Source organism: Staurois parvus, unplaced genomic scaffold (genome assembly GCF_062004578.1).
Source record: "Staurois parvus isolate SC_StPar_1 unplaced genomic scaffold, SC_StPar_1.0 ptg001091l, whole genome shotgun sequence".
In the NCBI taxonomy this organism is placed as follows: Eukaryota; Metazoa; Chordata; class Amphibia; order Anura; family Ranidae; genus Staurois; species Staurois parvus.
In genome coordinates this window covers 89352-116487 of record NW_028318887.1, presented here as the reverse complement: position 1 = coordinate 116487, position 27136 = coordinate 89352, and the positions used below count along the sequence as shown (strand labels likewise).

The 27136-nt window shown below is 42.9% G+C and overlaps 1 protein-coding gene across 1 annotated transcript in view; it reads left to right on the top strand.

The window, feature by feature from the left end:
* PACS1 (phosphofurin acidic cluster sorting protein 1) overlaps window positions 1-27136 on the top strand; it is a 267815-nt gene that overhangs the window by 179997 nt on the left and 60682 nt on the right. The window contains exons 19-21 of the mRNA XM_089658767.1: window positions 15387-15429; window positions 22982-23024; window positions 23158-23293. Coding sequence (XP_089514893.1) covers window positions 15387-15429; window positions 22982-23024; window positions 23158-23293 — 222 coding nt within the window. The remainder of the gene's footprint in view (window positions 1-15386; window positions 15430-22981; window positions 23025-23157; window positions 23294-27136) is intronic.

Sequence of the window (27136 nt, the reverse complement as noted above, 5' to 3'; positions counted from 1 at the left end):
GATCAGCAGCTGAACCTTCCGGGACAAGAGACCCCCAAGATCACTGATGTGTGACCTAATCCACATGGTGCGGAAATGGCTGCAGTCGGAATCCCTGTCCAGACCACAGATCGTGTAACGTGTGGTCATGGACCGATTCCTGAGTTCACTGCCAGTTCCCCTGCAGAACAACCTGGTTGAGCTTGTCGAGAGGTGTTATGCCGCAGAGAGCCTGTTCGCCACCCCTACAGTTGCCTGTACTTTCCACCCAAGGCCATGGTCTCCCCAGGAAGTCAGTAAGACTGTTCCAGGGGAAGTGGGTGGTAAGCCTGGCATGGAGACAGGGGGAAGCAATGTTGGAGCCAGGACTGATGTTTGGCATCCCAAACAAGGGAAGCTGGTGCCAGTTATCAAACCAAGCTGAGGCAATAGTGGGTGTTTCCATTGTCACAAACTTAGACATGTTGCAGCAGGCTGTCCATTGACAGATGAACTATTGTCAATCCTGTCTTGTATGTCAAATATCAGTACCACTACCCCACTTCCGAAGTCCTTTATTACCCTTGCACGTTATTGAAGTGCCATTTGAGAGGATTGCCATGAACCTTGTGTGTCCACTGCCGAAGTCTGCCTGGGGCCATTAGTATATTCCCATAATCATGAATTATACTACTCGTTACCTTGAGGCAGTTACTTTGCTCACTTTGTTGAGAACATTGCCAAAGAATTGTTCATGGTGTTCAGTCACTTGGGGGTACCTAAGGAGATCCTCATAGACCAGGGCATCCCTTTCATGTCTCAACTAGAATGTTGTGCAAATTGTTTAAGGTGCACACATTTGTGTACCACTCTCAAACTGATAGTTTGGTGGAACGCTTAAATAAAACATTGAAAAAGGTTGTTGACTCTTAAGAATAGATTTGTACTGCCCATTGATTTACCTTTTCTGTTTTGTCCAGCCCCATCATGCTTATGCTGCCCAATTTGGATCCATGGCTATAACCTTACGTCATTTTGACATGGAATCTCTTCTCAGGGATGTCTCCCTGGTTAAACCCTTATCGAATATCTACAAGGCCCTCCAACCTACGGTACACCATGGTTTGGACGACCTTAAATCCTTTTGGGTGGTGGAGCTGCCAGAGCTGGTCGATGAAGATTGGAAGTTTGGGAGTATCCCTTCGCTCAGTTGGTCTCTTCCCAGGATCGACTGATTCAATTCAAAATCCTTCATAAGTTGTATTATACCCCTCATAGATTCCATAAAATGTATTTAGAGTGTCTGCCCACTTGTTGGTGCTGCGATGCGGACTCAGCTGGATACTTACATGTGATATGTGCAATGAAACCGCCTAAAAATAATTGTGCAGCTAGCATATACTGTGTTCCCACATGTAACAAAGTAAATGAAATGAAGAAATGCAGCACAACACTATATAAATAAATTAATATAATGGTTCCTACAATCTAATACGTGCGTGTATGAATAGTGAAAACAACCTGCTCGTGAAGATTTATATGAACACTAAAAACTACCATCCAAGATAAAAAGGTATTTACATATGTCTTAAGTACCTTTTTTAGTGTCCATACAATAACCTTTTAATTTCCATAGTATAGAGCGGTCCAGTATATACTGTCCTGTCCTATCAAGTATTTATATATGTCTCCACCTTTGATCACCTTTAGTGTTCATATTATCCCCTTAGGCGAATACACAGATCTAGTGTGTATTAGACCTTGTCATGTTCGTACCCCAATGTATCCGAGTGTATGTTACTGCAGCTGCCATAGTAATCCCTCCTTGCAGAGTGAGGTCAATGCATATTTGCGATGCGCATGTCCACAAGAAAATGGCGCCCGAGACCATGTGAAGGTCTATAACAAAATGGTGTCGCCACATATGCATTGCATTACAATCAATGAATGGATATAAATGGAAGGCTTGACATCCAATCAACTACTCCTGATGAAGTAACATGATGTGACGTAACTTGTAGGGTACGCGTATGATGTCAGGCCATTAACTGGAAGGACACGTGCTGCCATTTTGGAAGAGGGATTTCTGCATATACTTGGCAGAAAACACTGTATAGTGAGTTTTTAACCCTGTAGGGTCCCAGGAGGACACATTTTAATGGGAGTTGAAATGGATTGTTTTAATAAAGGCTGGTTTTAGTAGAAATACTACACTATATTGAGCATTTTTTTAACATGGATATGGAGCGATCTGGATCTGCCTAAAAGTGCTGGCAAACGGTGGTGAAGGATCTGTGTATCATTATACCCTCCCTGGTTAAAGGGAAAAGCACAGTTTGACCTGGTATTATAGGTCAAACTTGGAGGTGAGCGCAATAGAGTGTTGGAAGTGGAAGAGCACTAAGGGGTGACACAGGAGCACCGTACATGTTTATGCAGTAGTGTGTTTAGACTGGTCCACCTGAAGTACAGCGGATTTAAAGGGACGGTCCACCACTATTTAGACTATATTCAGTTGACACTTTTTGTAGGTGTATTTGGATCACGATACACAGGAAGTGTACCACACAGGTCCATGTGATGGCATTTAGGATTTAAAGGGACAGATCACCATTAAGGATTATTTGTTTTTATTTTTGTATTTGTGTGCACTATTTATAGCACTGGTTATGTACAGTTTCTATGCGTGTTTACATGTATGCATTGGAAGTCATCTTGAATAGCATATATTGATCTTCATGAGCACAGCAGGTTGTTTTCATTATTTATACACGCACGTATTAGATTGTAACTATTATATTTATTTATATATTGTTGCGCTGCATTTCTTCATTTCATTTACGTATATGGACATGTCCCCATTTACAGACATTTTGGTCAGGAGTCCTTCAGGTTATTACACAATTAACCACTATCTCTATACCTCAAAGGGCAGATATCTGTATATTGGGGCTGGTCAACGTCTTGGCCCCCACAACAGCAGTTTGTACATTGCTGAGGCTACTCCTGTTTTATACTGAATGAGGAAAGAACAAACAGAAGGCGCACTGGCCTAGTGCATTACCATAAAAAATGTTTAATAAGAAATAAAGTAGTCGTTGTACTCACAAACGACAATAAAGTCAAGGCACATCATAAAAGAACAGCTGGGTCAACACCGTGCTGAGTGACAGTCTGCAATAGGGAGTGTAGACATCCAATAGGTTGATGCGTCTCGAGGACTTGCCTCTTCCTCAGAGTCAAACATGGTGGTGGAAACATTCTGCTTTAGGGGCTAAGGGGACAGGACAACTGCACCGCATCAAAGGGACGATGGACGGGGCAATGTACTGTCAAATCTTGGGTGAGAACCTTCTTCCCTCAGCCAGGGCATTGAAACTGGGTCGTGGATGGGTGTTTCAGCATGACAAAGACCCAAAACACACGGCCAAGGCAACAAAGGAGTGGCTCAAGAAGAAGTACATTAAGATCCTGGAGTGGCCTAGCCAGTCTCCAGACCTTAATACGATTGAAAATCTGTGGAGGGAGCTGAAAGTTCGATTTGCCAAATGTCAGCCACCAAACCTTTAATGACTTGGAGAGGATCTGCCAAGAGGAGTGGGCCAAAATCCCTCCTGAGATGTGTGCAAACCTGGTGGCCAACTACAGGAAACAGTTGCATGGAGGAATGAAGCGCTACTCTCATAAACTACTACATATAAATACAGTTGTGTCCAAAATTATTCAACCCCCACTGAAATTGAGTGTTTTGGCCAGTTTGACATTGCTTTTGATCATTCAGTCATCTTGCTTACATTTACATTAAAGAGGCACTTGTAGGTCAGACAAATATAACATAACAGTTATAATGAAATAACCACAAATGTCTTTTCTGTGCTCACAGCATTATCAGTTTTATTCAACCCCCAAGTGACATTCAATCTTAGTACTTAGTACAGCATCCTTTTACAGTTATAACAGCTTTTAAACGTGAAGCATAGCTTGACACAAGTGTCTTGCAGCGATCTACGGGTATCTTCGCCCATTCTTCATGGGCAAAGGCCTCCAGTTCAGTCACATTCTTAGGCTTGCGCACTGCAACTGCTTTCTTTAAGTCCCACCAGAGGTTCTCAATCGGATTTAAGTCTGGTGACTGCGATGGCCACTCCAAAATGTTCCAGCCTTTCCTCTGCAACCATGCTCTAGTGGACTTGGAGGTATGCTTGGGATCATTGTCCTGTTGAAAGGTCCAACGTCTCCCAAGCCTCAGGTGTGTGACGGACTGCATCACGTTTCCATCCAATATCTCCTGGTACTGAAGAGAATTCATGGTACCTTGCACACGCTGAAGCTTCCCTGTACCTGCAGAAGCAAAACAGCCCCAAAGCATGATTGACCCTCCACCATGCTTCACAGTAGGCAAGGTGTTCTTTTCATCATAGGCCTTGTTCTTCCTCCTCCAAACATAGCGTTGATCCATGGGCCCAAACAGTTCTAATTTTGTTTCATCAGTCCACAGAACACTATCCCACAACTTTTGTGGTTTGTCCACATGGCTTTTGGCATACTGCAGTCGACTCTTCTTATTCTTTGGAGACAGCAAGGGGGTACGCCTGGGAGTTCTGGCACGGAGGCCTTCATTACGCAGTGTGCGTCTTATTGTCTGGGCTGAAACTTCTGTACCCACATCTGACAAATCTTTTCTCAGTTCCTCAGCAGTCACACGGGGACTTCTCTCCACTCTACGCTTCAGGTAGCGCACAGCAGTCGAAGTCAGCATCTTCTTTCTGCCACGACCAGGTAGCGTTTCAACAGTGCCCTTTGCCTTGAATTTGCGAATGATGCTTCCTAAGGTGTCTCTTGGTATGTTTAACATCTTTGCAATCTTCTTATAGCCATTGCCCTTCCTGTGAAGAGAAATCACCTCTTCTCTTGTCTTCCTGGACCATTCTCTTGCCTTCACCATGTTTGTAACCACACCAGTAAATGTCTAGAAGGAGCTGAGTATCACAGTCATTTTAAAGCTGCCTAATTGGTGCTTATTATGCTTGATTGCTGCTCGGTGACATCCACAGGTGTTTTCAATACCTGATGGAAAGCACCTGTATGAACCTCTGTTCTTCAGAGTGGTAGTCTTTAAGGGGTTGAATAATTGTGGCAATGAAGAAACCACATAAGAACCATTTACTACTGTATTACATAAACAATTGATGTCATTTTAGTTGCATTTGGGTAGTTACAACGTCCTTGTAGGATTTGATTCTGAATACAATTCCAAATGTACACTATAGTCCCTAAACCCCTTTACAGCATTGGGGGTTGAATAATTTTGGACACAACTGTACATAAAAAATATAAGTGAGAAAAAAATACATATACTATATGTAATATAGTGCCAAATTAAGTGAAATCATGCAAAATAATTAATAACAAGTGACACTACTATATGTGAACATAAAAAAGGCTCAGCAGTGATGGTGAAAAATATTAATTCCAGCTGTAAAAACATATAATCACATTCAAATAATAGACTCATGAAAAAAAATCTAAAAAAATGTGAGCAAACGTGTACATCAATACACACATGTAACTACAAATACCCCATTAGGTGATCAAATAATTGAGTACATAAACTGTGTACAATAGTGAAGAAACAACAGTGCAACTGCACACACCAAAAACTCTTATTTCTGTGCTCTTAAAGTCCAAAAAACACATAGATGACCACGTTCGGATCAAACACTTGTGCTGATATTTGTGTGAACACGTGGGTGAATGGTTGACAGACGATAATTCGACCACCGGCTAGATCAGCCTCTCACCTCAAAACTTCGACCCTTGCAGGTAAAAGCGCTCGATTGGATCCCTCTCAAAGATCCTCCAAGTCTGCTGTCACTCCAAATGGATCAGTTCTCACCGCACACAAATCTCCCTTTAGGGGTCAGCACACCAATAATGGCTCCTCTCCAGGCAAGGTCAAATACTGAGCTATTATCTCATTCAAAAACATAAAACACAAGCTCCCATTGTGCACTATGTTTAGTGCCAATAATCGGACAATACAAAGTAGATAGCGCACTCACATCAATTAGTGAAAATTAGCAGCTCCAGACCCATGCTTTTGGATGTAGAAATACGTTCTTGGCAAATTCCCCTGAGAGCTGATTCAAACGTGCGGTGTGGATTGAAGCTCAGGTTTCACAGCTCCAGTAATTGATATAGTAGTTGTTCAATGGTTCAGATCAGGTTGAGAGCAGGATTTTATCCTGTTCACATATATGCAGATTAGAAAAGGTTCCTATAGAAGTCAATAGCCTGTAATCCACACCTGAACCGGACCACACTGCTCAGAAATTGTACAGGACTCTTTTTCAATCTGCACTGAATGCGTTCATGACCCCTGAGGGATAGTTCCAGTATAAAAAGATGCCTTTTGGGTTGCAAAATGCCCTTGCAACATGTCAGTGGGCTATGGAGAATACTCAAAGACCTCACCAACAGTATGCCACAGCTTATCTGGATGACATAGTGATACATAGCACTGACTGGGACTCTCACTTGTCCTGTAGCTAGGCGGTCTAGGATTCCTTTTTCAAGGAAGGGTTTATGTCAAACCCAAAAAATTGTGCCATTGGTTTAGAAGAAACCAGGTATTTGGGCTATACTATTAGCCGAGGAGTCCTAAAATCCCAAGTGAACAAAATAGAATCCATCCAAGTGTGCCCACGTCCAGCAAACAATCAGGTCAGAGCGTTTCTGGGTATCACCGGGTACTACAGAAGGTTCATTCCACATTTTTGCCATTCTAGCTGCTCCACTGACTAACCTTACAACGGGGAAAGAGTCTGTAATGGTAAAATGGTCCCCAGAAGCAGAGGAGTCTTTCCAAATCTTCAAGAAGGCCCTTTGTGCGCAGCCAGTGTTGTACTCCCCAGATTTCTGCAAGGATTTTTTAGTTCAGAAGGATGCATCTGATGTTGGCATTGGAGAAGTATTGTCACAAGTACACAGTGGGGAAGAACATCCTGTGGTGTACCTGAGCAGAAAGCTTAATGAGCATGAGAGAAAATATGCGATCATAGAAAAGTAATGTTTAGCCATAAAATGGGCCTTAGAAGCACTACAGTATTATCTATTGGGGCGCCACTTTGATTTAGTAGCCGACCATGCACCCCTCAAGTGAATGGCCCAGAAGAAGGAGATGAATAGATGGGTGAACCGGTGGTTTCTGGCCTTCAGGACTATGCCTTCACTGTAAAGCTCAGGCCAGGGCTTAAAATGGGAAATGTTGATGCCTTATCCCGGGTTCATTCCTGTTATCCCTGGGGTTGAAACAAGGGAGGATATGTAGCCGAGCGTGAAAGAAAAGGAAAAAGAGGAAAGCACCTTTTGAAATGCAAAGCTCATCAGGCATAATGTGAATAAGAGCCAGGGTGTACCACCATGTCTGTCAGCTGTGGATGGAGGTAGAGCTTGCAGCCGAAATGGGAAGTTCCAGAAATCCACTTGGAACGCACTCGCCAGGCGGACGTGACATCAGAGGGGACGGCTTGGTACCAATGAGACAGGCTCCGGAGGTGAGTGTTTGTATTGTTTCAGCTGACAGACAAACCGATTGGCGCACCCTGCTGCATTTGGGTTATGGCGGTACACCCCTGTAGTGGATTGTGATAGACAGTCCACGTTCTATCTAGAATGTAGATTGGATAAACTACATTTACTATAATCAACAACGGTTTGTAAATTACACACGAGATGCCCTAAAGGGGATAGCAGAGCAGTTGGAGGCTACTTCTAACATGGTCTTTCAAAATCGTATGACACTCGATATGTTATTAGCTGAAAAGGGGGGGGGGTCTGTAAAATGATACCAAAGACCATGACCTGCTGTACGTATATCCCAGATAACACAGGCCCAAATGGGAAGGTGACACTGGCCATCAAGAAGCTGGAGGACCTATCAAATGAACTTAAGGAAAACTCAGGTATTACACATCCCTGGGATCAGTGGTTTGGATGGCTGAGTTGCTGGCAGAAAGCCCTCGCCCAAGCGGGGGTGGTTATCCTGGGTATTATCATTCTAATGGTGGTAGTCCCCTGCTGCATGATCCCTTGCATTAAGAGGCTAATAGGAAAAGCTGTGAATGAGTTCTCCCCTACATTCCTGAACTGTAACAATGTTGAACTCCCCCGTGAAGAAAGGGAATCCTATACTCCCTTACAGACCGTGGCCCCTGACCACCATATTTCAGACTTATAAAAAAAAGAAAAGGGAATGCTACAATTCCCCCCCCCCCCCCTTAACAGACAACTATAAGCAGGGAAAGACAGTGCCTGACTGTGGCCTTCTCAGGACTCATTGAGACTCTAGGGATGGATTAGCCACTCGGGGGGGGCTCTATATGCGTCTTAAAAAGAGTTCCAAGGGGAGGGCCACCAGGCAGTTAGGACATCAGAAAGACATAAGGACAGTCAGGAATAAAATAGCCATTTTAAGGAGGGATTGTAGTGGATTGTGATAGACAGTCCGCGTTCTATTAGATGATCAGTAAAATGACAATTTTATAGTCTTGCTACTCTCTGCTTCTTCTTGCTCTTTAAATTCCTTACTCTCGTAAGTAAACAATTAGATATAGGTTGACAGAACAATGATAATTAAGATGGCGCCTTCATCCGGAGTCTCACCCTAGTTGATTCATTAGAAGAAAAGTATCTTTTAATGTAAACAACCCCCCATAAAAGAGAATGAGTCGTTTTGGTAACAATGATTGGAAGATAACACGGATGGAAGTACACGCAGGAAACTTAGGGGACTTTTCACCCAATCGTCGGACATGCTTCGCCTGCGTCATGAGACTTATAAATGTTACTGTTATTTCCTCAATAAAGTAGAAATTAGGAAGTTGGCAAACTGCATTCTGTGCTAGTGTCTTACTTCCATGTGCACGTATTTTCACATTAATTAGGCTCACTGGTAGATCACAACAGCTGTGGTCGGGTAAGTGATCACATCCAAAACACCCCGGCTCTTGTTCACATTATGCCTTTCGAGCGCTCTTAGTTTCTCCATCTTGTGAGTGTTTTTAACTGTGGCTTAATAAATTTAATTCATGTACTGCACTTTGAAGGTGCTTTTCCCTCTTTTTCCTTTTCTTTCATCTTGGCTTGCTCTAGGGATTGCTGTTGTTTGTGCTGTATAGGATTCCATGGACATTTATAGACTTTATATGGACTCTATTCAAGGCCATGTTTCATTGGAGTGATCATATGCCTTTCTGTGCGCTGACAACTGTTTTATTGTTTATGTATCAGGGAAATCATTCTTAGCTTACCTAATTTATTATTTTAGTTTGGATTCTTCAATCAACCCCTCACTGCCTTCTAGTACAAAAATAAAAGCAGTGCATCTGGTTTGTTGTAGCCTCAGTGAAACCTCAAAAACAAGACCTCGTGCTATAGGGATGGCCTGAAGTGTTGCTTCAGGAGTCCTGAGTGGGCACTCACCTCAGCACTTTGTGCAAGGCATATAATTAGCCACAGGGTGCTATACAGGTCCGGGGCCATGGTCCTTCACTATGGAACCCAGACCCTGAAGGTCCCTTTTGGGGGTTTGCCCATTCTGACAGGTAAAGCCTGGACCTTATATAAGAAAGCAGGACTGTGTCTGGAATTTATTCACTTTTATAGTGCAAGCATTTCACACTTTGAGCTAAAATTTACCACTTAGAGCTTCGTCTCAGGTGCATAACCAGATGTTGAACAATTTACTGTACACTTCTGCTCGGTTCCTTTATAAGGGACTAAAGAGCCCAATCCCACTCTTTTGCCATGTGAACTTCACTACAGATCAGTCTGCACCTGGGTTGCTGTGCACTGCTTATTGGATATGCTTTGGAATCTGTTATGTGCTTTGGAAGTATCACGTCTGATGTCTATACACTTTGGGATGGAATTCGAGTGGGAGGTTAAGTGAGAAATATGTTTTTCCTTAACCACCTTCCATCCAGCCAATGTATATAAACTGCCAGACGTGAGCAGCATTGATGCAAGTGAATGTACCCGTATGCTCTCCTGTATCAGAAGTTTGTGCGCACCTGCAAGTCTGGTGATCGGTATGTTGCCTCGGCAAAGCAGATCCCGTGACCACCGTGTCCAATGACCGCTTCATGCGGCTTTAGTTTACATTTTTGTGAAGCTGCTGATCAATTATCTTACCCAATTTTTTTCTGAAATGTATACTCCTCACACACATCTTTGCAGTGACGAGTCCTTCATCCACTTTACTGGCAAACTGGGTATCAAACAATAAATCCCAAGTAAATGAGCCAGATACTGGGTGAAGCTATACAAACATTGTGAGAGGGCCACAGGGTACACTCGATTTTTGGGGTTTATGAAGGAAAGGACAGCCAGCTGGAGCCCTCTGGCCTCCCAACCTATATGGAGAGCAGTGGAAAAATTGTGTGGGACCTTGCATAACTCCTATTCCATCAGGGGTACCACCAGTACATGGACAACTTTTACACCTGCTCCTTTTCTGCCACCTTTCCTTCCAGGAAGCTTTAGCCTGTGGCAGTGTAGCCAAACAGCAAGGGCTTCCCACAAAGATTAGTCACCAGAAAGCTGAAAAGGGGGTACAGCCAGTTTGCAGAATGAAAATCTTTTGGCCCCTAAATGGAGGGATAAAACCTGTATGTCTTTTCCTCCATCCATGATGACGCCTTAGTGGAAATTCAAGGAAGGGTCATGGTCCTGTCTAAAAACCTGACTGTATACATGACTACAATTGGTTCATGAAAGGTGTAGATTATAATGAAAAAATAAGAGCCCTATTTGGCCACCAGAAAATCATTCCATTGGTACAGAACAGTGCTCACAAACCTTTTTAGATTGGCCGTGTACAGCTCCTACATCATCTATCAGAAGTCCACTGAAACACCTATCACCTTCCCACACTATCAAGAGGAGATTATAACAGCCCTTGTATGTTAAGAAAATCCTGCACCTGAACACCTTTGTTGTAATATAGTGAGCAGGACAGCCTATGGCAGCTTATACCTCCCTCTGCAAGCTCCGCCTCCTCACCGGTGATTGGGCGCCAGAACTGTAGGTCAGGAAAGGCAGACAAGCAGCCAATCACCAGGAGGAGCCGAGCGGCAGCGCGAAGATCGAGTGAGGGAGCGGCTGTAGCAAGTGAAGAAGACAGCTGACCGGTAAGTGTGCTGTGCAGATGGTGCTGCTGCAATCAGGTATGCTGGCTGTGGATGGGGAAGGGAATGAGCCTAGGCTGGAGCAGGGGTCAGCAAGGTAAGTGTCATTGGTGTCAGTGGGAGGAATAGTGCCCCATCATTGGTGTCACTGATGTGATTAAACAGGGAGGGGGGCTGGGGCGCCAATTTTATAGTTTGTCCCCAGGCGCAAAATATCCTAGCTACGCCTCTGACTGACCCTGGCCTGTTTGGGCCTCTGTGTGGCTAGGCTGTGAAAAAGTCTTGCACATGTGATATTGCCATACTCAGGAGGGATAGCAGAATGTGTATTTGGGTGTAATTGTAAGTATGCATGTGCTGTGTGTGAGATTTAACTTACATTTAAGGCCTCTAGAAATTAGATGGGTAATCAGAACATAAGGATTGATCAATTTTTCAAATATACAGGTGAAACTCGAAAAATTTGAATATTGTGCAAAAGTTCATTTATTTCAGTAATGCAACTTAAAAGGGTATAATTAATATGAGATACTCATTACATGCAAAGCAAGATAGTTCAAGCCGTGATTTGTCATAATTGTGATGATTATGGCTTACAGCTCATGAAAACCCCAAATCCACAATCTCAGAAAATTAGAATATTACATGCAATCAATAAAACAAGGATTGTACATAGAACAATATCGGACCTCTGAAAAGTATAAGCATGCATATGTACTTGGTTTGGGCCCCTTTTGCAGCAATTACTGCCTCAATGTGGCGTGGCATGGAAGCTATCAGCCTGTGGCACTGCTGAGGTGTTATGGAAGACCAGGATGCTTCAATAGCGGCCTTCAGCTCTTCTGCATTGTTCGGTCTCATGTCTCTCATCTTTCTCTTGGCAATGCCCCATAGATTCTCTGTGGGGTTCAGGTCAGGCAAGTTTGCAGGCCAATCAAGCACAGTAATCCCACAGTCATTGAACCAGGTTTTAGTGCTTATGGCAGTGTGGGCAGGTGCCAAGTCCTGCTGGAAAATGAAGTCCGCATCCCCATAAAGCTCGTCTGCGGAAGAAAGCAGGAAGTGGTAGACGGCTGCGTTGACCCTGGACTTAATGAAGCACAGTGGACCAACACCAGCAGATGACATGGCTCCCCAAATCAACACAGACTGTGGAAACTTCACACTGGACTTCAAGCATCTTGCAGTGTGTGCCTCTCCATTCTTCCTCCATACTCTGGGTCCTTGGTTTCCAAATGAAATGCAAAAGTTGCTCTCATCAGAAAAGAGGACTTTGAGCACTGAGCAACAGACCGGGTCTGTTTTTCTTTAGCCCAGGTAAGACTCTTCTGACGTTGTTTGTTGTTCAGGAGTGGCTTGACAAGAGGAATATGACATTTGAAGCCCATGTCCAGGATCCGTCTGTGTGTGTGGTGGCTCTTGATGCACTGACTCCAGCCTCAATCCACTCCTTGTGAAAGTCTCCAACACTTTTGAATGGCCTTTTCCTGACAATCCTCTCCAGGCTGCGGTCATCCCTGCTGCTTGTGCACCTTTTTCTTCCACATAACTTTCTATTAATGTGCTTTGATACAGCACTTTGGGAACATCCAACTTCTTTTGCAATTACCTTTTGAGGCTTTCCCTCCTTATGGAGGGTGTCATTGCTGACCTGACAGTTGTGCAGAAAACCATCAGTCTTTCCCATGATTGTGATTCCTACTGAACCAGACTGAGAGACCATTTAAAGGCTCAGGAACCCTTTGCAGGTGTTATGGCTTAATTAGCTGATTAGAGTGGGACACTTTGAGCCTAGAATATTGCTCCTTTTCACAATATTCTAGTTTTCTGAGATTGTGGATTTGGGGTTTTCATGAGCTGCAAGCCATAGTCATCACAATTATGACAAATCACGACTTGAACTATCTTGCTTTGCATGTAATGAGTCTATCTCATATATCCGTTTCACCTTTTCAGTTGCATTACTGAAATAAATGAACTTTTGCACGATATTCTAATTTTTTGAGTTTCACCTGTATATGCCATAGTTTGAAGACTCTATAACTTTAACACAGACTAAATAATATACTCTGATTTGGGTTTTTATTACCAAGGAATTGTAGCAGAATACATTTTTGGCCTACATTTCTGAAGAATGATTTGCTAAATTTTATAAGAAAAACCTGTTTTTTTGAAAAATGTTTGTATTTTTTTGTTTTGGTTTATAAAATAAAAAAGGTGATTAATTACCATCGAAAAAGATGTCCCAAAAATGATATAAAATTAATTTGGGTATAGTGTTTCATTACTGAGTAATTTGTCATTCAAAGTGTGACGACAGCAATGAAAACTGAAAAATGGCCTGGACTGGAAGGGGGTGACATAGTCTGGAGTTGAAGTGGTTTAAGATTATATAATATGCCTAATTTATGCCCTCAGCACCAGGGCCTTTCTCTATGGTCATTACCATGAGTGCTTTACAAAAAAAAAAACCTACTCTGAAATGTCAGATTCCAAAGTTTGACGTGAGTAGGGAGATTGGACTGTTCTGGATAATTGTGAATAGGTTCTTTTTGATGTTCAGGTTGAGAAAAGGACGAGTAGATTTATATTGTATTGGTTTTGGCAGAATTTTTAAAAGGTTTTTATCTCTGGAATGAACATAGCTAATTTGTTTAACCCAAAAAACTTATCTAAGAATCTCCCAGGCTTATTACACCATTCATACACCTTTTGAAAGGTCAAATTAAAACATGAAAGCAATCGGGAAGAGCAAGTGAGGAAAAACAGGTGTGTAGGATCTTCCATGTGAGGATACTTCAATGGAAGATTACATACTAACATAGGAGATTGTGCACAGCTCTGCAAGATTCCTCCTCCTACAGTTCAGGTCAAGGGCAGAGGATAGGAGAAGGTGACTTGACACCATGGAGGACTTGGTATCCTTGGAAACAGATAACAGGTTCAAAGGCTGATGGCACAGGAACAGAAACCCAACACATTCAGACCTCACCCACACTTGAGCATTTTTCAACACGCAAAAACGCTTAACACATAAAATCCCATTATTTCCAATGGCCCCTGTTCACACTTCAGTGAAGCAAAACACCTGTTGCTCAAAAAAGCTACTTTTCAGGCAGATCTGAGCGTTTTGTCACGATGGACTTGAATAGAAAACGCTTGAACACTGGGAATGAGCGGTTTTTTTCAAGTGTTTTTTTCAGGTGTTTTCAGCTCAAACAGAATCTATTTCTATTGGCCACAGCAAAAATGCCTGAAAAAATTCCTATGATATTTTGTGAATCTGCTCAAAAAAAGGCCCAAAAAACACTTGAAAAATGCTTGTGAATGTAACCTCAAACTTGCATGGATGCATTTAGAAAGGTGCTAGAATTTCTTTCCTGTTTCTAACATAATTAACATGTGCAGAATGAGCTTCCTCTTTAAGCCCTATAAGCAGTGTGTTTTGCAAGTAACCTCACTTGTGGGAAGTACAGAACTGCGGGAAAAAAAAAGTCCTTGTTGCTGATTTCCTACCTTCACTGAATGTTATCCATCTATTGGTTCACTCAGTAGTTGCTTGAAATAGCCTGTTTTCAAATTAAACCATTCATTCTCTTTGGTTTCCTGTCTTGATAGACCAGTGACTGCTATGCCCCCTATTCCCCCAGCCACTGGTCTTGGCACATCCCTTCTGTAGCCCTTTCTCCAGGAATCAGTGATGTAATTAAGCCCCACTTGCAGTAGTACACAGACTGAGACTCCCAGACACATTTATCATGTACAGGTCTAGTGTACCCACCTACATTCACTACAATTCTCTATGGTTGATGGGAACTGTAGTTTCCTTTTTTAGAGGAGAGGATATTACGTAACCCCTGCTGTTACACCTCCTCCTTGGCAGAGTAAATGCTGTTATCTTTTGAATTACTGAGATGAGGCCATGGAAATTAAATTACACTTTTCTCCTAAATGGTAAGGATTTTCAAAATGTTATTAACGGTTTAATGTTTTGTGTAGGGGGTGTACCTAGTGGGTGATTTGTTTTTGCCTATCTCGGAGTTCTTTAATGCAAATTAGATAACAGAAAGGTCGGTGAAAGATAGATGTGAAAACTGTCAAGATACTAGATACATTGTTTCCTGGGCAACAGGTAAAATGTTGAAAAGCTATTATCAAAGGTTTATCGGTTTCTTTGTCCTGAATCTGTCTATGATCAGATTGTTTGTACTAACATACATAATGTATTCTTTTTCCCAGGCAGGAAGATGATTCCTATCAGAAGTTTATCCCATTTGTTGGTGTGAGTAGCATATTTGATTTTCTCTTATTTCTGTTCCTGTGCAACAGGTAGTCCTTCATTTGTAAAAATACTCAAATTTATACAGTTAGTAGTGTTATTTAATCCATATTTTAGGAAAGATTACAGAGAAAAATCCACATATTCCTTTTTTCTAATTTTAAGTCTGAATAAATATAAAATATGAATGCACTTTAAACTCCCAACTCCAGCCAAAATCCTTTTTTTAATGGTTTGTTTTTTTTTAAGAGAGTTAGAATTTTCTGTCAGGTTTTCATTGCTGTCTGTATTGCTCAGTAGATTTCCTGTAACATCCTGTCCCAGTGACTGGGTGTGATGGGAAATCTCTCCATTGGAGACAAAACAAAAAGAATAAACCTTTAATGAAAAGCTATGTTGGCCTTCCATCTCTGGTGACCCCCTAGGGAAATCTACCTTGTGGTTTAACAGACAGCTAAAAGAAACCTGACAGATGTTTTCACACTCTAAAATCCAACTTAAGCCATCTTTCTTTTCTTGGATACATTAATACATCTGAAAAATACACAAGTTCTTACATGTATATTTGCATTAAAGTTGGTGTATCCCTAGCTCACTTTTTTGGGTTATAAATAGAGTATGGAATTGTTATCACCTCTGACAAGTTTTTATTGCTTTCTTTCCATATTGTATCCAAAACAAAAAAAAAAGGACTAGAGATATACTTTAAAGTGGTAGTAAACTCTTTTTTTAACAATTTTACCTACAGGTAAACTTATAATAAACGTGAACTGTTTAGGAGATATTAGCCCTTTTTGATATTCACTGCATGCACTCTGAAGGAACAGCATACCCGTGCCCTTCCTTCAAAGCACTGTGCCGTGGGCCCGAACTCCGCGCGTATTCACAGGAGTGACGTTATCACGGTTCCTCCAGTTAGCCGGCCAGAGCTCGCAAATCCGGAAGGAAGACTGGTGAAGATGGAAGCTCCAGGGAGCCGTGACAGCGCTCCGCTGGGGGGCTTCATTTCAAGGTAAGTCCTTCATAATATGCTAGTATGCAATGCTTACTAGCATGTTATGCCTTTTAGCTTGCAGAGGGTTTTTTTATGTAGTTTAACCACTTGCCCTCCTGAGGATTTACCCCCCTTAATGACCAGGCCTCTTTTTGCTACTCGGCGCTGCACTAATTCAACTGATAATTGCGCGGTCATGCAATGCTGCACCCAAACAAAATTTACGTCCTTTTTTTCACACAAATAGAGCTTTCTTTTGGTGGTATTTGATCACCTGTGCGCTTTTTATTTTTCACGCTATAAACAAAAAAAGACCAAAAATTTTGAAGAAAAACGATATTTTTTACTTTCAGCTATAAAAAAAATATAGTAAACTCAAAGTTAGTTATAAATTTAGGCCAAAATGTATTCTGCTACATGTTTTTGGGAAAAAAAAAATCCCAATAAGTGTATATTGATTGCTTTGTGTGAAAGTTATGGCATCTACAAACTATGGTATAGATACTGCAATTTATGCCATTTTTTTGCTATACAGCGCTGCGCTAGTTTAATGGACAATTGTGCGGTCATGCAATACGATACATAAATGAAATTTACCTCCTTTTTTTTCCTCGCAAATTGAGCTTTCTTTCGGTGGTATTTGATCGCCTGTGCGTTTTTTTATTTTTTGCGCTATAAAAAAAAAGGCTGACAATTTTGAGGACAAAAAACAATATTTTGGACTTTTTGCTATAAAACATGTCCAGTAAAAAAAAATTTAAAAATCAAATTTAGTCATAAATTTCTGCCAAAATGTATTCTGCAACATGTCTTTGCTAAAAAAAAAAACAAAAACCCAATACGTGTAAATTAATTGGTTTACGTGAAAGTTACAGCGTTTACAAATGGCGGGAAAGATACTGGGATTTTAATTTTTTTTTTATACTAATAATGTCGGCCATCAGTGACTTATGGCAGGACTGCGGGACTACAGCGGACATTCTGACACTGGGGGGGAACTGACTTGGGGTCACTGACATCCCCAGTGACACCAATACAGTGATCAGTGCAAAAAAAAACAATGACACTGTACTAATGGCACAGGGGAGGAAGGGGTTAACTTTATTATTCAGTGAAAGGGTTAACTGTGTGAGGGGAGTGTTTTACTAGGGGGCGGTGGTGTGTACTGCACGGAGACATGCTGATCTGTCCCGATCAGCGTGTCAGGAGCTGTCAGGGAGCTGACAGAAAGCACAGCTACTGCAGCTGTGCTCTGTCAGTGATTGCCGCTAATCGCCGGGACATAGCTGGTAATGACCGGCTGTGACCCGGTGACTGACATCCGCAGCCGTGATTGGCGGGACAGGTAGGGCGGCGTGATCGCGCGCGCCCCCTACCTGTTTTGAAAACACACGTTTTAAAACGTGGTTTTGCCCAGCCGTGCCGCCCTGCCACCATATTTCTACAGTGGCTGGGCGGCATGTGGTTAATACCTTTCTAAATTCAGCTGTATGAAAGTTCCTACTGTTGTTGGATCAAAAATCACCAACCGTAATACAGTAAGTGATTATCTTGATCAATTTTGATAACAGAGCTATGTGCAGTCAAATTAAACTCTTGTTTAGCTTGCCTTGTGGACTTTTATTTTGTGCATAGTATTTTTCTGTATATCCCAACATTTAGTGTTCCTTTTTCTGCACATCAGTAACTGCTTAAGTGTGTCTACACAGGTGAACTAAGCCATCCATGTTGTATTTATATTTTTTTATGCTTGCATATGCCCTTTGCATAATGTGCAAGTATACACAGTATATTAACACATTATGGTAGACTTGCCTTGTAATCTGCTGTCCTCCAAGACTGTTAGGTCCACTCTTACTGATGTTGCTCTCTTCAATAACACCACTCTGTCCACAGCCCCTGTTTTTTTTATTTTATTTTTTTTCAAGGTTTTATTTTCTAGTCAGGTAAGTATAAAATGTTGCATATGAATATTTTGTATATCTTAATTGTACAGTACAGGACGCAAAGTATTCATAGACCCTGGGTTATAGGCTTGTACCTTCAGGTCACTTGACACTGGCAAGCTTTCAAGGACACACCTGCTGGGCACTTGCCCCATAACCCTACCCCGCTCCGTGAATTCTCGGTTTTTTGCTAGATGATGGACCTCCTCTCCTTCATAGACAAACTACTGTTAGCTTAATAAGTTTATTATTTCTCTCTAAATTCTTCAATCAACTACTCATTGTCTTCTAATGCCACAGATAGAAGCAGTGCATATGGATCTTTGCAACCTCAGTAAAACCTTGGGAACTGTACTCTGAGGGGGTGTTAGGTGGCACTGGGCACTGGATCCTGGATGAGTGCTCAACTTGGCACTTCGTGCAATGCGTTTAGTAAGCCACATGGTGCTATACAGGTCCTGGGCTGTGGTCCTTTTCCATTGAACCCAGTTCCTGAAGACCCCTTCAGGAGTATGCCCAGCATGACAGGTGAAGCCTGGGCATTCTCCCAAGGAGAATACAAAGAGAATAGCTAGCATCTTTAGACATCCAAGATGCTTATCTGCATATCTGTTTTTATCCTGCAGTGGTAGACCGTCACTTCCAGTTTGTTGCTCTGCTTTTTGGCCTTTTGTCTGCTTTCTCCTTCTAAGAACTCAGGGCATCCAGGTCACAGGTTATTTGTACGACCACCTCCTGAAGAATCCATGTACCTCCCAGCTATCTGCAAACATCCAAAAGGAAAATTCAGATGCTCCAGGCCTTTGGTTTGGTGATCAGTTTTCAAAAATCTGCTCTCCAACCTTTTCTGCATCTGGAATATTTGGGTCTGGTCCTGGACACATCCCAAGCAGAGGTTTTTCTTCCAAAAGAGAAAATATTCTCTCATAGCCCATGCAAGAGAAATAAGGTCAAAAAGGCATCCCATGAAGAGATTCTCCATAAGAATTCTAGGCCTCATGGTAGCCTCCTTTTGAGATTGTACCATTCTCCCAATTCCATTTGAGACATTTCCTACAAAACACTTTGTTGAATTGGAACGAGCAATACACTCGACCTGCCTACACTCCTATCTTTCCAACTGAATTCCCTAACTTGGTGGTTATCCAGCCCAGCCTTGACACTGGGGAAATTCTTCCTTTTCTATCCCTGGAAAGAGATAAAATAGATGCCAAGCATTCAAGCTGTTCAGTTTTTCACGATACAGGAATTATGATCACTTGCAGAAACCAAGCTCCCCATCAACTTCTTGGATTTCAGAGCAGTAAAATTGGCTCTGCAGCACTGGACCCCCCCCCTTCTGCAGGGACACCAAATCAGAGTGCAGTTGTAGGCCACAGCAATAACACTATCCATGAACCAACAAAGGGCCATCAGGAGTCTTGCAGTCCTGAAGGAAGGAAGCCAGATCATTTCATGGACAGAAACTCACTGTTCAGTCATCTCTGCAGAAAACAGCTGGAAATCATCTCATAAGCCACTGCGTGGATTAGGTGGAATGGGCCCTTCCTCCCAACATCTTTAATAGGTCATATTTGGTGGACCCTGGATTTTAGACATCCTGGCTTCCAGATTCCTCAACAAACTACCTCAGCTTGAGACCAGAACCTCTGGTGCTGGACTTGTATGCCTTAATAATCCCCCAGTCTCCGTTCAGGTTAATCTGTGCCTTCCCTCCAGTGCAAAAGATATCTTGTGTTCTCAACAAGACAGAGCAAGAGAAAAAGACAGGGATTCTAATTACACCAAATTGGCCCAGAAGGACCTGGTACACAGATGTACTCCCAAGACCTGCTGTCTCAGGGCCCCCTTTGCCATCCTGCTTCTCAGTCCCTGGCTTTAATGGCATGGCTGTTGAAGTCCAGGTCTTAAGAGGAGAGGTTTTTGAGTCTGTCGTTCTTGCCATTCTAAAAGCAAGAAACGCTACTTCCAGAAAGAGAGCTACCATTGTACCTTGAAATCCTTCTTTGCCTAATGTAAACACAGGCACCTCAGTCTTAGAGACTACTACCAGAACTTGAGAACATAAGAAGGCGCTTCTAAATGCAGTAGATAAAAGGCTTTAATATACCAAACAGGACAAAACAATGCATCACTGCTCCTTTTGAGGTCACTTCCAGGTGCTTATGTTCCACGCTGGTTCACATAGCATGTCAGTCTTTCCTGCTTTCTGGACACACTGTTCCACAGTGCTGGTTGGTGGTAAGGCACCACTTAGGATTGCAACAAGAAATCCTTTTGCTGGATGTTGTTTCTATGATTTGATGAATCTTTACGCCTTCTAATTCACCTTCTATTGTAAGTGTTTTTAACCATTTGGTATATTAAAGCCTTTTATCTAATGCACTTAGAAACTCCTTCTGTTCTCATATCTCTACCAGAGTTTGCTTCTCTCTTTTGAAGTGCATACATGGCTGCCTGTCTATGGATTCCCTGCCATACTCTGAACTATATCTGTACTTCCACAATTACCAGAGGGTCCACCTGCCTAGAGCTCCCTATATACATCTATTTATTCTACTACCAGAACTTGGCCTTAAGCAATTTGAAAAGACAGGTCTTGGCCTTGTCCACTCTGTTTTAACAGCCTCTAGCTCCCCTTTTCTATATCAAAGCCTTCATTCAAAATGTATCTCACATCAGGCCCCCATTACAGCACCCAGACCTCCCTTGGGTTTTTAGCATGGTTCGCTCTGCCCTGCAGAAACCACCCTTTGAACCAATCAGAGATGTCCCCATAGTTGACTTCTCCTGCAAAGTGGCCTTTTTGGTAGCTATCACATGTGGACATATTCAGAATAAAGCCTACCTGAAAGCAGAAGCTTCTGTCAGGAAGACTGATTTCCTATTTTTCCTTATTTTAAGGGCCTCTCAGAAGGATACCATGCTTTTAAACTTCACTGCTGCTCAATGGATGACAACACTGACCACCAGAGCTGTGATCTAAGGGTTAGATCTTATGTGCTCTTACATGCTCATTAAACCAGATCAGTGGGAGTTTCCTGAGCTTTCTATCACCAGGCCTCTGTAGCCAGCTTTTGCAGACAAGGTTGTCTTGCGCCCAAGATCAGTGGGGGTGTCCTCCAAAAGCTTGCCAGTGTCCAATCATCTAAATGTACAAGCCTTGCCACTGTCCAATCACCTGATTGTTCAAGTGTCTATGACTTCTTTGCCTGTGTCCTGCACTATACGTCAAGTTAAAAGATTTACAGGAGAGTCCAAATTTATTTTTTTCACATGCAGCCAGCAGGTGAGACTATTGGATCTTTTTAATGTCTGCCAGGATCTTCTTGGGTCCTCCTCTAGTTCAAATTCACATACAAGTTAGGCTGGATGTCTTTACAACTGCTCCTAGGGGCGCCTGGTGTTTTTTGGATTGTTTTTTTTTTCCCCCCCGCCTCTAAACTCCCCTGCATGTTAACCTACGTGTCCATGCACACGTAAACTTTTAGAGGTGTTTAATGGCAGTTTTGGCAGAAAAAACGCTTGATGCTTCTAAACCTGTCTAAAATCGCTTTAACTCTAGGTGTGTTGAGCACTTGAGTGTTCATTCCAAAAACCAGAATAAATTATTTATTCTGGTCAGTGAAATTAGTTTATGCCCAAACACTCGGTGCAGCTAAACGCTTTACACACTTTTTTACAAGTGTCATGCATATTTTTTTTTTTTTTTTTTGCCAAAATGCGGATTCCAGGAGAAAAGGCTTCTAGGAGAGTTAAATCGTTTCTAAATGTTCATTCATTTTTGTTTTTTTGTAAAATAACAAAAATGTCTATGCTTAACTGCTGTGTGCAGTGGATTTTTCACAGAGCAGCCCACATCCTCCTCTTCGCGGGTCTCCTGCAGGCTGTCCTGGCCCCTCACTCCTGTCAGGTGCCCCCATAGCAAGCAGCTTGTTATGGGGGCACCTGCTGCTCCGTGTGTCCATTCACACAGAGCCGTTGTTTGCCCCTCCTCCCCATTGGCTGACTGGCTGTGGTTGACAGCAGCAGAAGCCAATGGCTTTTGCTTGCTGTCTCAGCCAATGAGGAGGCAGAGACTCGTGACAGCCGAGGCTGTCATTCACATCGCTGGATCGCGATGAGGCTCAGGTAAGTACTGAGGGGGCTGGGGGAGCTGCTGTACACAGAAGGTTTTTTACCTTCATGCATAGAATGCATGAAGGTAAAAAACCTTCAGCCTTTACAATCACTTTAAGAAAATGTCCTGTGTGCATGAGGCCTAAGTCAGAGAAGTGGCTCTTCTATTGGATGGCTTCATCAAAGGTTTCAATTAGAAAAATATTGGAAAAAGTACAACAAAATTTTCAGAGGCTTTCATCTTTTCTCTAGTCTAACTACTTCCATTGTATGTTTTGTTTTTTAGGGTAATTATAGCAGTTATAGTAATTTTTCTTAAATATATTCTTAATGTTTTAGTTTTGTAACTGTGCTTCACAATCTCACCCTTATTTCACTTTCCTCTGGTTGATAAAGACCATTATGTGCTGAGACTTTTCCCTTATTTCCCTGACTCACCCTGTTCTCTTTCCTTTGGGGTCTCCTTCCTCTCATTGCCCATCATGTCCCTCTGCAGGTGGTGAAAGTCGGACTGGTGGAGACGTCCCCCCCAAACACTGGTATGTGAGGAAGAAGCGCTCCCTAACCTGTACACCCATCCCTCCAATCCTAACCTAATCCCCTTTGTCTGTCCCTCTTAGACACAAGTTCTACCTCTCTCTCTCTTACTCTTGTTTGATCTTTTTGTCTCAGATGCTGAAGATTCAGTTTCTATAGTTGTTGGATTGCCATCTACTTCTCCTCCCTCTTCAACTGGGATTCCCCGTGATACTTCAGCTACACCTCCATCCTCTCCGTCACTCGGTGCTGCTTTACAAGGAAACACAGGGTGAGAAATATGTTACTAAGAGATGGGATGAATTGTGCCAGCATCAGAAATACCACACACCAAGATGCAGAATTCTCTTCCTTGTTTAAAAGAACCATCAGGGACAAGCTCTATTCTGACATGTGAAAGTGCTGTGCCTAGTGCGAAACATGTCGGAATAGAACTTGTTACTGCTGGCTATTTACATAAAGGAAGATTTTTTTTTTTTTCAATCTTGGTGTGTGCGGCATTCCTGTTGCTGGTACAATTGATTGCTTTGTTGGAGACCAGCTGAGCCAGCATCTGGGTTGCGACTGTGGAGTGGAGCCTGACTGCACCTGGAGCAGCATGTGAAACATTTGTCTTTAGGGATGGGATGAGTCTAACTATATTAGCACAAAAAAACACAAATAGAATCCGCACTCTAGGTCAATAGACCAAACCCGTAGATAGATCTTAAGCAAATGTAAATATAGTGAACAAACCTTAAAAATACACACATAAACCCCAATTAAAGTGACTGTGATTCCATATACCAATAGTTCTTTAAGTGTCAAAAATAAAATGTTTAGATTAAATATAACGTGATTAAAAAAGACTATAGAAGCAATATATGTAATGGTACAAATAAGTATTTGAGTATTTCTCCTTTAAGAACATCCAGCTGATCCAGGTGTGTTTTCACAAATTTCCACTGCGAGATCCACCACCAGCACACCACACTAGCCAGAATGTATGGATGTGTAAGTCATAGGAAGCATACAAGCTTTATGTAAGCATTCAGCACCGCAACTCCATAATCTCAGACGTGGTCCCTTTAAGAAGATGACCCTCTGATGGTGGCATCTATTGGGCCATCACTGTACAGAGCCAGCAGGTGAATATACGTGGCTGTATGGAACATGGGCTCACCAGCAAAAGCCAGATAAAATATGCACAGTGTAGTAGTTTTATTATGAAATTTACGAGTGAAAGCAAACAAGCACAAACTCACAATGATGACCACTGCATACAGGACCATGTCATGCGGCGGCATGACATCAGCATTCTTGGCTCTACCAAACACGTTCTTGCTAAAGCGCATCTTATGGGGTTTTTTGTTTTTTTTGGGGGGGTGATGGGGATTTGTGTGTTTTTAAAGGAGAAATGCTTCCTTATTTGAACTAGTACAGATATTGCTTCTATAGAATTTATCACGTTATATTTAATATCAACATTTTATGTTTGACACTTAAAGAACTATTGGTATGGAATGACAGTTGCTTTAATTGTGGTTGATATTTATATTTTTATGTTTAACTATATTCACATTCTTTTGAGCGCTGCACTAGTTGCGTAAGATATATTCGCACAGACATTTTAGGAGAACAGTAAACTTAAATGATCTAATTTTTAGATGACATCCCATCCTCCTTTTGAAGCCTTTTTCAGCCAAAATGTATTTCTTGAGTGGAGAAAAGTCTGTTAGGTTTTTTTTGCCATTTGGGGAGAGTCTACTTCACTTACTGTCCTGGTGTTCACAACAGAGAAGGAGAATATTACTTAATAGGGTTACAAAGGTTGCAATAAAACACCTGATCTCCCCTACTATATAAAACCTTTTATCCTAATTATACAGTAGCAGACACAGGCAGAGTTTTCATACACCATGAGTCTGTACCTTCAGGTGACTGGGCTATATTTAAAATGTATTCCTTTCCCAGTGTTAACCTTTCAAAACTGGTGGTACAATTTTTTTTATCACCCCACTGGTCACACACTTTACTTCCACTTCTGCCTAGTTCCCCTATAAGGTACTCTGGCACTTCTTCCCACCCTTTTACTACAAGGATTTCTACAGGACATGTTCTACACAATGGTTACCGGATACTCCTTTTGGACACACCCTATTCTTTGCACCCTACTCCATGTGTACCCCACAGGGGAATACTCTCACTAGTGTCTAAGTGAAAGGGAACCAATACAAAATTGCAGGTGAGCACTGACCCTGCTAAAGGCCCACAAAACACTCGGCCTCAGAGTGATCATGCATTATTTGCATCGGAGCAAGGTCTGGCTATAACACTTATTATTATTATACAGTATTTATATAGCGCCAAAAGGTTTTCTCAGCGCTGTACATTATAGTGGGGGACAGTACATGAGACAATACAGTAACAAAACAATATATGAGGGGTTTCGAGGGCCCTGCTCTTTCGAGCTTACAATCTAGGAGGGAGGGGATAGTGGCACAGGAGGGAGGGGATAGTGGCACAGGAGGAAGTGGCTGTGGGGGATGCAGTGGTAGGAGGAGTAGAGGAGATCGGCAGTTAGGTGAGGGTGGGGTAGGCTTCCCTGAAGAGATGGGTTTTCAGGGTGTGTCTAAAGGTGAGGAGGGTAGGTGACAGTTGTCTGGATTGGGTAGTGAGTTCCAGAGGATGGGGGAAGTCCTGGAGAAGTCCTGCAGTTGGGCGTGGGAGGTCTTGTGAGGAGCGAAGATTACGGGTTGGGTGGTATTTGGGTATCAGGTCAGTGAGGTAGTTTGGGGCAGCGTTATGAATGGCTTTGTATGTCAGTGTTAGTAGTTTGAATTTGATGCGTTGGGCAATCAGGAGCCAGTGGAGGGAATGACAGAGGGGGGAGGCAGAAGGGGAGTGGTTGGTAAGGTGGATGAGTCTGGCCGCTGAGTTCAGGATAGACTGAAGCAGAGATAGTCTGTGATGAGGTAAGCCGGTGAGTAGGGAGTTGCAGTAGTCCAGGCGTGAGATGAGGGAGTGAACGAGTTGTTTAGTAGTGTCTGGTGTTAGGAACGTACGTATTTTGGAGATGTTGCGGAGGTGGAGCCTGCATGAGCTAGCTAGTGATTGAACATGGGGTTGGAAGGACAGGTTTGAATCTAGAGTGACACCTAGGACTTTGGCTTGCGGGGTGGGACTGATGGTGGCATCGTTGGTCGGGATGGAGAGGGTGGGGGGGGCGCAGGCTGGGGGGAAAATTAGGAGCTCGGTTTTGGAAAGATTCAGTTTGAGGAAGTGGAGCGACATCCAGTCTGATATGTCGTTCAGCAGGTGGGTGATACGGGCGGAGACTGAAGGGGTGAGTTGAGGGGTGGAGAGGTAAATTTGTGTGTCGTCATCGTAGAGGTGATAGTTGAAGCCGTGGGAGTGTATCAGTTTGCCAAGGGAGGAGGTGTAGATGGAGAAGAAAAGGGGCCCGAGGACAGAGCCTTGGGGGACCCCAACAGAGGGGGAGAAAGGGGGAGGTGGTAGCGTTATAGGTAACGCTGAAGGAGCGTTGGGAGAGATAGGAGGAGAGCCAGGAGAGAGCGGAGTCTCTGATGCCGAGGGAGTGTAGTTTATCAAGGAGGAGGGGGTGGTCAACTGTGTCGAAGGCCGCAGAGAGGTCAAGGAGTAAGAGGACTGAGTAGTGGCCATTCGCTTTGGCAGGTCATTAGTGATTTTGAGTAGGGCGGTTTCGGTTCAGTGTAGGGGACGGAAGCCAGACTGTAGTGGATCAAGGAGGTTGTTGTCAGTGAGGTGGGAGCTTAGGCGATTGTAGATTAAGCGCTCAAGGAGCTTGGAAGTGAATGGCAGCAGGGAGATGGGTCTAAGGTTGTTCAGGTCAGTGGGGTCCAAGGAGGGTTTTTTAAGTATGGGGGTGATGTGCGCGTGCTTTATGGGTGAGGGGAATGCACCAGTAGAGAGGGAAAGATTAAAGATCTGGGTGAGGGAGCATAGGATGGAGGGGGAGGGTGCCCGGAGGAGTTGTGTGGGGACAGGGTCAAGGGGGCAAGTGGTGAGGCGGGCTTCTGAGAAGACCTTGGTGACCTCCTCAGTGGTGGCAAGGCTGAAGGAGCGGAGTGTTGGGGAGGTTATAGTGTGCGGG